Consider the following 12178-nt stretch of genomic DNA (forward strand, 5'->3'; position numbering starts at 1 on the left):
GTATGCCTATCTTACAATGTTACAATGAACGGGTTAATGTTGAGAGAAAAAATACTCGATAGTACTATGATATAGACCGAGTTACAATAGTATTACGGTATGGTCATCAAACTTTGATCACCAAATCGTTCATTGAAAAATATTAACATAATCTTCTAATTTATGTGTATTAAATATTATAGTTAGGAAGGTTTTATTTAAAAAAGAATTATAGTAAAAAAGTAACACCACTGACATGTCGGCATCAGTATGTCGGAAGTATAATTTGTGTTGTTGCATTGTTGTAGGTACGCTTAAAGTTGAAGGAGAGAGTCACTTCAATTATTCGATACGGAATGACCACTGCTACACGAAGGGATCAGCTCCAACTGGCACTCCATCGCCTGCACCAGCCCCAGCCCCAGCACCAGCCCCGCCCGACATGGTGGTGGCCGCTGCTCCACTTCAGGCGCTCCAAGTCACTTCAGTTCGCGGCAAGGTGAGTAGTCTATTCGGTTTTCATTCAAATTAAGCTATTCCATCTTTCTACGATCTCAAATTCTTGCGATATCATCATTTCCTTTTTATTAAGACCACTTGTGTGTTGGTAATGAGATTGAAAATGTTGCACATGAATGAATGTCAAACCGAATGGGAATTGAATTGTCAATTAGTGTTGCTGTATCACAATGAATTTGGACGCTCCACTAGGCTACGCCGGTTCGCCGTATTGGGAATATTCCGTCTTTTTGATTATTTTTCTACGTTTCGGCTAGGAGGAAGATTCACGAAGGAGGGTGTTGGAGCTGTCAAATCTGTCGTTTTTGCTCTGTTGATTGTCTTTGCTCCTTTTCCTTGCAGTTTCTAAAAAAAACTTTAAAATAATAAAATCCCCACACTTGAATAATTGAAATCCTAATTTGAGATAATGGTCAAATTCGTCGGTTTTGCTCCGTTGATTGTCTTGCTGCTTTTCCTTACTGTTTCTAAAAATGCGTTTCAAAAAAATCCCACACTTGAATAATTTAAATCCTAGTTTGAGATGATAGCCTCGAAGGTTACGTTGATGCAACTCCTCTCTTTTACATCATACTTCCTACCCTATACCCATGTTTGTTCCTACTTCTCAAAGTGGCATTATTATCAGAATTTGAAAAGTGTAAAAATAATCCTCTTCCACTCGGAACTCATTTTAAAATTCTCCTCCACAACTCAAATAATTCATACATTTGCCGAAGCCATCTCTGTTTACTACCTCATTTGTCACCTGGCTTCCGCATTTACCTTTTCAAACTGAAGAATAAGAAGCATTACTAGAAAATTATATAGAATCTTGTGAAGATTCAATCAAGAACTTCATGTTACTTAAGGTTAATTGTTAATCAACAAGGTACTCAAGGTTTATTGTTAATTGCTTTCAGGGAAAATTAAAAGTCGGTGCGACTTCATCCTCTTCTCCAGGTGTTTCAAAGACTGCATTGGAGGTTTTGGGTGGTACTCTTGTGCCACTCGTTCGTCCTCTTACTTTACCAGCTGGGACCACTCACGTGGGAGCCACTCAAACGGTAAAGTCTCACTTTCTGGCTCAGTCCTCCAATTTATGAACGCACACTCTTTATGCTGCACTTGTGTATCGTATCATACCTCTCCTTGTCCTGCAAGTCGTCTCCCATTTTCTCATCATTTCCATTTTTAACACTTCAGGATAACGACCTTCATTCTATTATTAAAAATTATTCCTCTCCTAGTCCAAGTCATTTCTCTCCTCCTTTACATTTCCATTTCTCTCCTCCTTTCAATTTCCATTTGATGTAAAACATGCTGCTTTACTTTTGATATTGTTATTTAAGAATATTACATTTTTCCAAATGGCCATCCTTCTAAGTAACCCCATACCCCATAACCACCCACCCCTCGCTTACAACCCATATTTTTACATATTAATCATGTGTTTTAACTGGCGGGGAAAAACGGGGGAATATACGGGCCTGATTCAGTGGACATCCTGTAATTGCCTAGCTTTAAATGGCTTAATTATTAGAAATCAGCAAGATTTTTCGTTTCCCATCCTGAAAATGGACTTTTTCCTCCACCTACTGACTCAAACGCCTACTTTACTCCCTGAAACATGATACTAAAGTGTCACTTTTTTTCTCTCGGGAGGAAAAAACAGAAAAACTCTCTAGAGCGTAAAAGTGACTCCATTTAAATAACATGGGAAGTATCTAATGGTTAGAAGGTCTAAGCTCAGATGAGGAAGCATATGGATTAGTCATTAAACCAACTAAATTCAATACCTCAACCAGACATTCGATCAATATATGAAATATATGTTTCATGCTAAAACTATTACAAACTTCATATTAGTATAATATAAAAATGTATAAATATTTTTTTTAATATTCCATGTTATTCAAAATACCAGCCAACGAATATTCCTCATTAAGTAATCAAATTTGTAACGGGAACTTCATGTTGTAGTCGAGACGGCCATTGTTGCTACAACTTTTGCCGACTGATAGCGCTGTCGGCGGTGAACTGTGTGATTACAAGCCAGCTGTTTAATTTTTATGTTGTAACACATTTTTCGCCCCACTTGGATGTAATGAGCTGGTTTACGTGCGTTATATGGAGGCCGAAAGTGATTGTTTTCTGACCAGGCCGGTAAAATTTTTACGGCCCTAGGGCTGTAAAATAACCTTGAAGTCAGCTGATTCTGATTTGATGTGAACGTGTTTACAAAATAGTTTATGAAACGGAATCAGTTTATGCTTCTAGAATTGAATAAAGTTTTTGCAATAAGATACTATAATTTTATTTGGATGAATGGAATACAAATGAGATATTATAAACTATTCAAATTCAATTTTCAGAGTATAATAGAATCTAACCTCAAACCTCCTAGTTAAAGCGTTTATCACGGAACATGGTGGATAAACGGAATCATTTTATGCTTCTAGAATTCAATAAAGTATTCTGCAATAATATACTATCATTTTATTTGGATGAATAAAATACAGATAAGATATATATTATAAACTATTCAAATAATTCGATTTTTAGAGTAGGATAGAACTTCTAACCTAAACTTCCGTTAACATTCAGATTGGCCAAATTTCAAGTGTGCTAAAACAGCTGATCAAAAACTTTTCAATATTTGTGTTTATCATTCAATAATTATTAAAACATTTATAATAATATCATCTTATTGTCATTTGAAAGAATAAAAAGTATAAACTCAACCTCTTACATAATCTTTTAGACAAATCATAATAAAAAATAAAAATACTTGGACAATTTCTTGATGTTCAGATTACCTCAGATTTGCTAGAGCTATTACCTTCCTTTGCTAGAGCTATGACTTTTGCTTTCGGAAGTGCTTATAATAGACAATTATTCTCATATGTATATTGTTTATTTTTCTGTGTGGCGAAAAATAACGTTCTCACCATGGGCAAAAATGTTTTTCCGGCTCTCAATCTTTTCTAGTCCTCGGCCTACGGCCTCGGACTTTAAAACCGATTTCGAGCCAGAAAAGTCTCATTTTCGGCCCTAGGTGCGAAATATACTATTACTGGTCACGTAAGTTTTTAATAGTTATTTGTATATCTAAGTGAAAAGTACTGTTTTTTCTCCCTGAGGGAAAAGTTTGAAGCCGAGGGCAACAATTTTAATGAGGGAGAAAAACATTTTTCACTCGTGATGTACACAACATTTTTCCTCCACCTACATTTTTATAAAAACTGCAAATAAAATAATTTTTAAAAACTTACGTGACCAGTAAAATGTCTTACAACATAACAAAAATTAAACAGTTGTCTTGTAATCACACAGTTCACCGCCGACAGCGCTATCTGTCGGCAAAAGTTTTAACAACAATGGCCGCCGACTCGACTACAACACGATGATGAAGTTCCCGTTTCAAATTTGATTAGTTAATGAGGAATTATCGTTGGTTGGTATTTTGAATAACATGGAATATAAAAAAAATATTTATACATTTTTATATTATACTGATATGAAGTTTGTAATAATTTTAGCATACAAACATGAATTTCATATATTGATCAAATGTCAGGTTGAGGTATTGAATTTAGTTAGTTTAATGACTACTCTATATGCTTCCTCATCTGAGCTTAGACTTTCTAACCTATTTCAAATGTAAGCTTTTGAAATAGAGATGCTTCCTATGTTATTTAAATGGAGTTACTTTTACGCTCTAGGGAGTTTATCTGTTTTTTCCTACCGAGAGCGAAAAAGTGACACTTTAGTATTATGTTTCAGGGAGTAAAGTAGACTCTTTAGACAGTAGGTAGAGGAAAAAATTATTTTATTTGCAGTTTTTATAAAAATGTGGGTGGAGGAAAAATGTGTTTTCTCCCTCAGGAAAATTGTTGCCCTCGACTTCGCCTCGGGCTTCAAACTTTCCCTCAAGGAGAAATAACATTACTTTTCACTCTAGATATACAAATAACTATCTCTTTCAACACTCTCCATCCCCTCCCCTCAAACCTTACGCCTTGTCTAAATCAGTACCCATTATTCTCGCGATTCATTTACTCAATTAGGAACTTGTAAAAAGATGAAATTTTGCAGAGTGAATAAATGAAACTTGATAATGTATGACGATGAATTACTAATGTTCTTGTTGACTCTTAATTCATGTAAAAGCGATGTGCGAAACTTGATTGATTTCAATTTCATGATTAATAATATTCTACTAGTATTATTTTAATTGACCGAAGCGAAGCTGAGGTCTTAGTTTCGACTTGATCGGCTTTTGTCTGTTTGTTTGTTTGTTTGTACCGCAGTTATTGTCCGATTTGGATGAAATTTGGTATGCAAGTTCTTTGAAACAAGGCGCAGAAACGTATGTGTAACGATTTTTGATAAGACCTCTGGTTTTTTGTAATTTAAAAAAATCATTAACTGACCTCTATCCAGAAAAGATGTGTCTTTGAAGATACAGCAATTCATGTTCATTCTTTTTCGCATCTATTGTTACGAGCACATGGTGACCAAGTTGGTTAGACCGTGGCTTCTCACACTGTGGGACCCAGGCTCAAATCTCGTTCCTACCAATTTTTTTTGCAGATGAAACAATTAGTATTTGTTTTATCTTATTCTAATAATGTATCATTGTAAAATAAATTATTATGATTAGATAGAATAATTAAACTGTATCATCTTAAATAATATCATTTTATAATATAATTATTAAATTGATTTATCAAATTAATTGGATAAATTATTTTTAAAAAATCTTTATTGTATTGGAGTCCAATACTGCAGTTGTAGAAAAAAAAATTATGTAAAGGTCAATTTTGTTTTTATTTTTGTGTGGTTGGGAAGTTGATATTGTAGTAATTATTCATATTGAAAGAAAAAGACTAAGAAATTGTCAAAAAAACACATATTTATTGATACTTAGAAAAACCGGTTTCGGTGATTACACCATTGACAATCTCTGATAAACTTTGATAAAGACCGAAACCGGTCTTTCTAAGTATCAATGAATCTATGGGTTTTTGACAATTTCTTAGTCTTTTTCATTTAAAAGGTAAAATTTGTATGTATTTGATATAAAGGTACCTCCTTGATAAGTCCAGTGTCCCTTCAAACAGTGTCTCTAGCACTCTTAATGGAGAAAATAATAGATGACATGGCTAAATCTTCAAAATATTCTGTACTTATTGTACTGGCCATACTCATTAGATTGAAAGTTGTATTCATGAGCGAGGTCTACTGTTCGCAGAACTACTAGTAGAATAGTATTAGATACTACAGAATATAGTATCTGATATTATCTATGATGTATTTTAATTATTGTTATAAAAGGGTGCAGTGTCGATGAGAATATGAAGGTGGCCTCTTATGCGGCCTGACCGCTACCGCGAGTGTTCAACACCCTGAAAGAATTACATTGTTTCACGGCATTAAAATTCAATAAGATTCTTCTTTTAGGTACTTGATTTATGTATTCCGTGATGGCTGTTACTGGCAGTTTTCACTTTTGTTGTGATAATGCAGTAATTTCTGATGATGAAATAAACTGCCTGATTTTGTAATATTCTGATTGTGTTAAACTGTTGTAATTATAGCTGAGGCGTACTGATGTTCTTTGAGTTTCGGTTCAATGCTTGCTTGCTCTTTCATTTCAAACTATTAAATTTGTACATGAATAAATAGCATCAATTATTATTCAACAGCTTTTTAAATAATTATCTCCTGTTTATTTTACAGATTACCAACCTTCCTAAAGGTCAACGTCTCATTCTCCCCCAAAATCAGTTTATTATAGCCCAGGATCTAGGTAAGTTCATTTTTATATTGAACAAATTGGATTTAACAGTAATAATAATTATCATCATTAAAGCCATTTCGAAATACTAATTCAAATTATCATTGATATTACCAAGTAGTTTTAAGCTTACTATTCTTAATAAGAGTGGACATTCTACTTTGAAATTATGATTCTTCGACGTGAGTAAATTTGTTAGGTAAAGTAGTTTTATTGATATTTTGCACATTTTTATCTTGACTTCACAAGTTGATAGTTCACAAGCTTTGGTTTAAAAATAATGACCTTATTCAACTAGGATTATCTCATATTTGACGATAGATAAAGATTGTAATGACCCATATTTTCCATAAATTACGTAGTTCTTCAATCTACATTTTTGTAAAAAGATAATTGACACTTGGACTGTGATCTTATGCGATTTGCACTTTAGTTAGGTGTGTCAAGTTTAATCGAGTGAGGCCTGGCTTAAGTGTTTCCATTTTTTCTCCAAACTGTCGTACTAAATCACTTCTTTATTTCAATTTTCATCTGCCGCTATTCCACCTCTCTGCTTTGCACGTTTTACTTCCCTTTACAATATTTAGTTTTGTTCTTTCATTATCTTCAAACAATATCCTTTCATAAATCCACCTATAAACTCTAATCACACGTGTATCTGCTCCACGCTCAGTCACCATTAATGCTCAGTAATCACAGAAAACGGAACAGATCCACCAAAAACTTTACCTACGCATGCGCATTGCAGTGCTATTTTAAGTACAGATGGCCTTGTTACGGTTTTGTTCGTACCCTTACTGTTCAAAGCTTAGACCAGATATAGAATAGACACGGCTCATTGTATATTCACACTGAAAGTCGATGAAGCCAACATCACTACTGCCATATCGCCCCATCGTGACGTCAGCATCGGATAGAAAACTTTTCTGTAGAGTTTGTTTACATTTTAGTTTGTTTTGTGTAGATAATATTGAAAGGTTATATCAAAAGATATTTCATTGATAAATTCAATTAACATTAGCCTACATGAAATTGATTATCCTATCAAGGAAATGGAGACTAATATTAGATCAAATTTAATGGGATGAATTGAGTAACAGCTGTGTACACTCAGTGGCAAACTGGAGTCAATTTAAGAGACTCTGCAACGTTTTTCTACTATCTTTCTTCACTGTCATTATTATGTGGAATGCCCCAGTATGACGTCATACATGTTGGCTTCAGAGGTTTGACTTCCCAGCGTGTCTATTCTGGGTAGCCGAGTTCCGCCAGCCCTGAAAACCACCACTCACCAAAAAAATGGTCAGTTTTTACGGACGCCACCAAAGTGGAATAGTGAAAAAAAAAAGACAAACTGGGTCTATTCCCATTTTACATCTATCATTTTTTGGCAGCACTGATCCTGTATTCCTCTTGTAGTAGCATTAAAAAGGCTGAAAAGTAAATAGGCCTATTAAAAGTGTTCATTATAGGAGTTATTATTAGTTATAGTATTATTCTTATATTGGGAAATTCCATTATATTCAGGGAATCAAATTTATGAAAACATCATGTTAAATATAATTTTCTGTCAAATCTCCTTCTAGTATCTAACTGTATTGAACAAAAAACTAAGATATTGTTATAAATGTGCTTTTGTATTAACACTTTATTCATTAAAAGTTTACATCGAAGAAGATAAAAATAAAATGAAACATCATCTTTGAACATCTCTCATAAAACTCTAACTTCTTATTTACTTGTAAACGTTCGTTACTAAAACAGTCACCTTGACAAGTTGACAACCGTGCTCACATGATATCCATGTAGGGCTAGTCTACATCACTGTCCCTCCCTTAGGGATATTGGTCTCCAATATCCACATTTCCTTGATAAGGTGGTAGACGATTGTGTGTACAACCTTTGATTTGATTCTTCATTCAGTTTCCTTAATCCTGTACACAATTATTATTATCATCTTTACAATGTAGTACGGGACTTCCTTTGCTTTATCTGATTTCGTGCAAACATTTTTTCAAATTGTCAAATTCAATTCTTGCAAATAACAAAAAATTTGGCTTCTTTGAATCTCCAATGAAAATTAAACCATGAGATATAGCAGCATTTGATCCTCAACCTTGTGGACTCCATCGCATCCCCACCAACGATTTCTCAAACCTCTAAATCGAACAATACTCTGCTCAGTCATACCTCAGGACAGACACACTTCCTCCCTGCCAGACAGCCATGCTTCTGCAGTTGCGGACAGATGTGCTTCCTCTCAGCTACATGCTGAGGACTGAGGAGTCCCATTCAAGCTAGTCACATCCTCACTTGCTCCTCTTTTTCTCACTTATACATACCCTAATGCATGTCGTAACCACACACCCTTTGTGTGACTTCCTTGAGGCACCAAACAATGTTGCTTCCGACGGTCTGTTGCTTCCAAGTATTCATCTCTGATATTCTCGGTCGAGAGATAGAAATACCCTTCTTATCTTTAAAACCATTTCACAATCAGTCAGATCATCCTCAATTCATCTATTTGATTGAAATTATTCTTCATAAGAAAGAAATTCAAATTCTTAAAATCCTGTTCTAAAATTCATAAAATTTAAAAATCAGTCAGACCAGGTTACAAGAGCAATGACTCCAATCGCCTGTATCTCTTGTAAGCCTCTTCACGTGATCAGATTCTCTTGTGAGTAAATCACTATAGGTTATGGCACACTAACAATGTTATACAAATCTCAGAGCCAACCTGATAGGCTTGTCGAAGTCTAGAGCAAACCAATGGCCATGATACTTCTAAAAGTCAACTAGCATCTTTTCTTTTTCGCCATTAACACTAAAATAAATAATCTCAAACGGTTTTAAAACTTTCCTCGATTTCCTGTTGCAAATTTTGTCCCATATTAGATACAAATTCTAACATACCTTCTTTTATCGAATTTACCATTTCGTTGAATGCTTACATCTCCCTTTTTGAACTTGCTCTTGTTTTCATGTAAAACTTTTTTTGTGTAACAAACTTTTAGCACAATTATTTTTTAATGATTAAATCTCACTTTTGACACCAATGTAAATCTCAATGTTGTAAATGTGCTTTTTTAATTGACACTTTATTCATTAAAAGTTTACATTTATGAACAAGATAAAAAAATAAAATACAACATCATCTTTGAACATCTCTCAAAAAACTCTAAAGCTGCGTTTACACCGGAGTTAGTTAACATAAGTTTTTAACATTATCAACTGATGTTAATTACATCATGTTGAGTTGCGTTTACACCGGAGTTGATAACATGAGTTATTAATAAAAAGTTTTCAACTTGACTGAATCGACAAAAAATTCTCTTGAAAAAAGTTGATGACTCGTGTTTTTAACAGAAAATTCCTTGTTATTAACAATATTTATGTTATCCATCGATAGTCGGTAACTTTTGTTAATAACAGGTTACTATCTTCCCCGCAACCCCCTCGCCCTGCATCCCTACCCTAAAACTAAAACATTATTTTAATGATCACACACATGTTTCAATTCAAATTTGAAGACAATTTTTTGCTTTTTATTCCGGCTGTTATATTATCATATGAATAGTCTCGTTAAATGAAATCATATAGAAGTCAATTATATTGATAACAAGATCTTGTTAATAACAAGGCATTTTCTGTTAGAAACATGAGTTATTAACTTTTGTCAAGCGAAATTTTTGACGATTCAGTCAAGTTAATAACTTTTTGTTAATAACTCGTGTTATTAACCCCGGTGTAAACGCAGCTTAACTTCAACTAGTTATTTACTCGTAAACGTTCGTTGCTAAAACAGTCATCTTGACAACCGTGCTCACATGATATCCACTTAGGGCTAGCCTACATCAATATTTATAGGCTATGTGCTCAGATCAGAGAAGTTGGTCAATTTGCGTTATCTATTTTATAGATTAGTTCTGACCTCTACTTAACTGAAAAATTCTATTGACCGAACGGTTGACTGCTTGACCAGTTACTCGGAATTGATAGTTGAATATGATGAATAAAATGGAATACCATGTATCACTTATACAAATGTTAATATTATATTGAAATAAATTCCTTATTTATAATAATTATATTCTACAGCTCTGTAGAAAGATGCCACTTTCGACGAGTTGGAAAACGTTGTCAACGTTTGATCAATAGAATTTTTCGGCCGGAGGTGGTGGATTTCCGCGAGTAAACCAAGCCTGTGTGCGTGAAGCTACAAGCTGGATCGAAAAAAGACCTAGTTTGTCGTCGTCCCAGTTTGACGAAATAGCCCAATTTGTCACATTTTTTTGGTTGTGGCGGTTTTTAGGGCTGGTGGTTTTCTGCGCCCCCTTTTTTCTATATCTGGTCTAAGGTTCAAAGTACTGTACAATCAAAATTCAGATAGATTTTGTCTCTAATTTTCAAAACTTTGCTTTTCTTTGTACTTCGTTGTAACAGTACCTCTTCTCATATTCCTGGCACAAATAAACAGGTATAAACTAATATGAATCAGAAAAATATTTTGCGGAATTTTTGAACTTTGATATTGTACTCCTTATTCCTCCAATGATCAGATTTGGTAATTTTCATAAAAAAATGTTTTATTTTATTCTTTTCATTGACATCCTATTTTAAACTCGTTCCAATATTGTCAAACAAATTCAACCTGTTTTCAGTAAGGCTGGCCGCATAATGATCAATCAAAACGTTTTTTCTCAAAATGTCTTGACATTCTTATAAAATGTATTATATCGAATCCTTTTGACTGGTCTATAAGTAAACCTTTTTCTCATCAAAATAATGTCTGTAAGTCGGTAATAGCTGATGAAAAATGATCAAAGTTACAAATGAACATGTATCAAGAAATTCACATCTCCAATACTGTCTTTGTGCCAAAATTGGCAACAATTGAGTCGTTCGACTATAACAGGATCAATGTACCAACCTTCTCTTCATGCTTTTTGTTTTATCCATCCTCTCACTTTTATTTTTATCGACCAGATAGATTAATTTTCCAATTTATCAATAGTTTTCATTTTCATATATTCTCCAATAATAGTTTGCATTTTTTGATAACATCGCATTCGTTTCGTATTACTACGGTGAACAATGAATTCATTAGTTTTAGATGAAGACCTGTATTGTGTTAAAGGAAGTATACAATAGACGTATTTAAGAAATTACCGTAATCATTTTGAAAGTTGCAAGCGTTTAAAAGGTATGTAATTTCCAGTTTGATAAACTTGCTCCATTGAAATCAACCAGATTGAAAAGTTGAGGTTATGAATAACATTTTCTCCATTGATAGGCACGAAAGCACAAGTTCAGTCACCTGAGGCAGTTCCTCAACTGCAAACAATAACTCTACCAAACACTAATATTGGTGAGTGTATATTTAAAATCAGTGGGATTGCTGTAGCGGTAACTTTATGCCTTCTTGTTCGCTGGATATTTCTTTCAAAAACTTCTGTTGTCTATCATTTTTATTTCCTTATTAAAACGAATCGATGTCATTTCTCTTGCTTGTGAATCACTCTTTTGGTGTTTGAGGTCCTGGCTGCGTTGAATGCAGCTCGTAGTAATGCGATCTAAGGATTTGCCCAGTCATCTGATTCAAATTTCCAAAGGCCGTATTTATGTAAGATTCTTAAGAAAGCACGCTTTGGGTGCCTAGCAAACAGTCTGTTACTAGAATCATTAGTTAGGGAACCAAAGCGTGCTTGGATGAGAATTTTCTTCAGGATCGTTTATGCGGCCCTTTGCCGGTTACTGAGCTCGACCGACCATCAGTTCGTACGCCAGTTGCGCTTTTTTGTGTAACAATTTCATGTATCCGAACAGAGCCGGCATGACCGCGTGCATCAGCATGCTTATGACGACCATCGGTCAACTGTAGCGCTATCAAAACAA

General features: G+C 34.3%; 1 protein-coding gene across 4 annotated transcripts in view; it reads left to right on the forward strand.

The window, feature by feature from the left end:
• LOC111060395 (death-inducer obliterator 1) overlaps positions 1-12178 on the forward strand; it is a 59528-nt gene that overhangs the window by 10272 nt on the left and 37078 nt on the right. Inside the window, exons 5-8 of one of the 4 annotated variants that reach the window (XM_039420114.1) lie at positions 288-478; positions 1401-1544; positions 6223-6292; positions 11577-11651. In XM_039420114.1, coding sequence (XP_039276048.1) covers positions 288-478; positions 1401-1544; positions 6223-6292; positions 11577-11651 — 480 coding nt within the window. The remainder of the gene's footprint in view (positions 1-287; positions 479-1400; positions 1545-6222; positions 6293-11576; positions 11652-12178) is intronic. The other 3 variants (XM_039420117.1, XM_039420122.1, XM_039420128.1) reach the window with 3 other exon arrangements.

This window comes from Nilaparvata lugens, chromosome 1 (genome assembly GCF_014356525.2).
Source record: "Nilaparvata lugens isolate BPH chromosome 1, ASM1435652v1, whole genome shotgun sequence".
Taxonomy (NCBI): domain Eukaryota; kingdom Metazoa; phylum Arthropoda; class Insecta; order Hemiptera; family Delphacidae; genus Nilaparvata; species Nilaparvata lugens.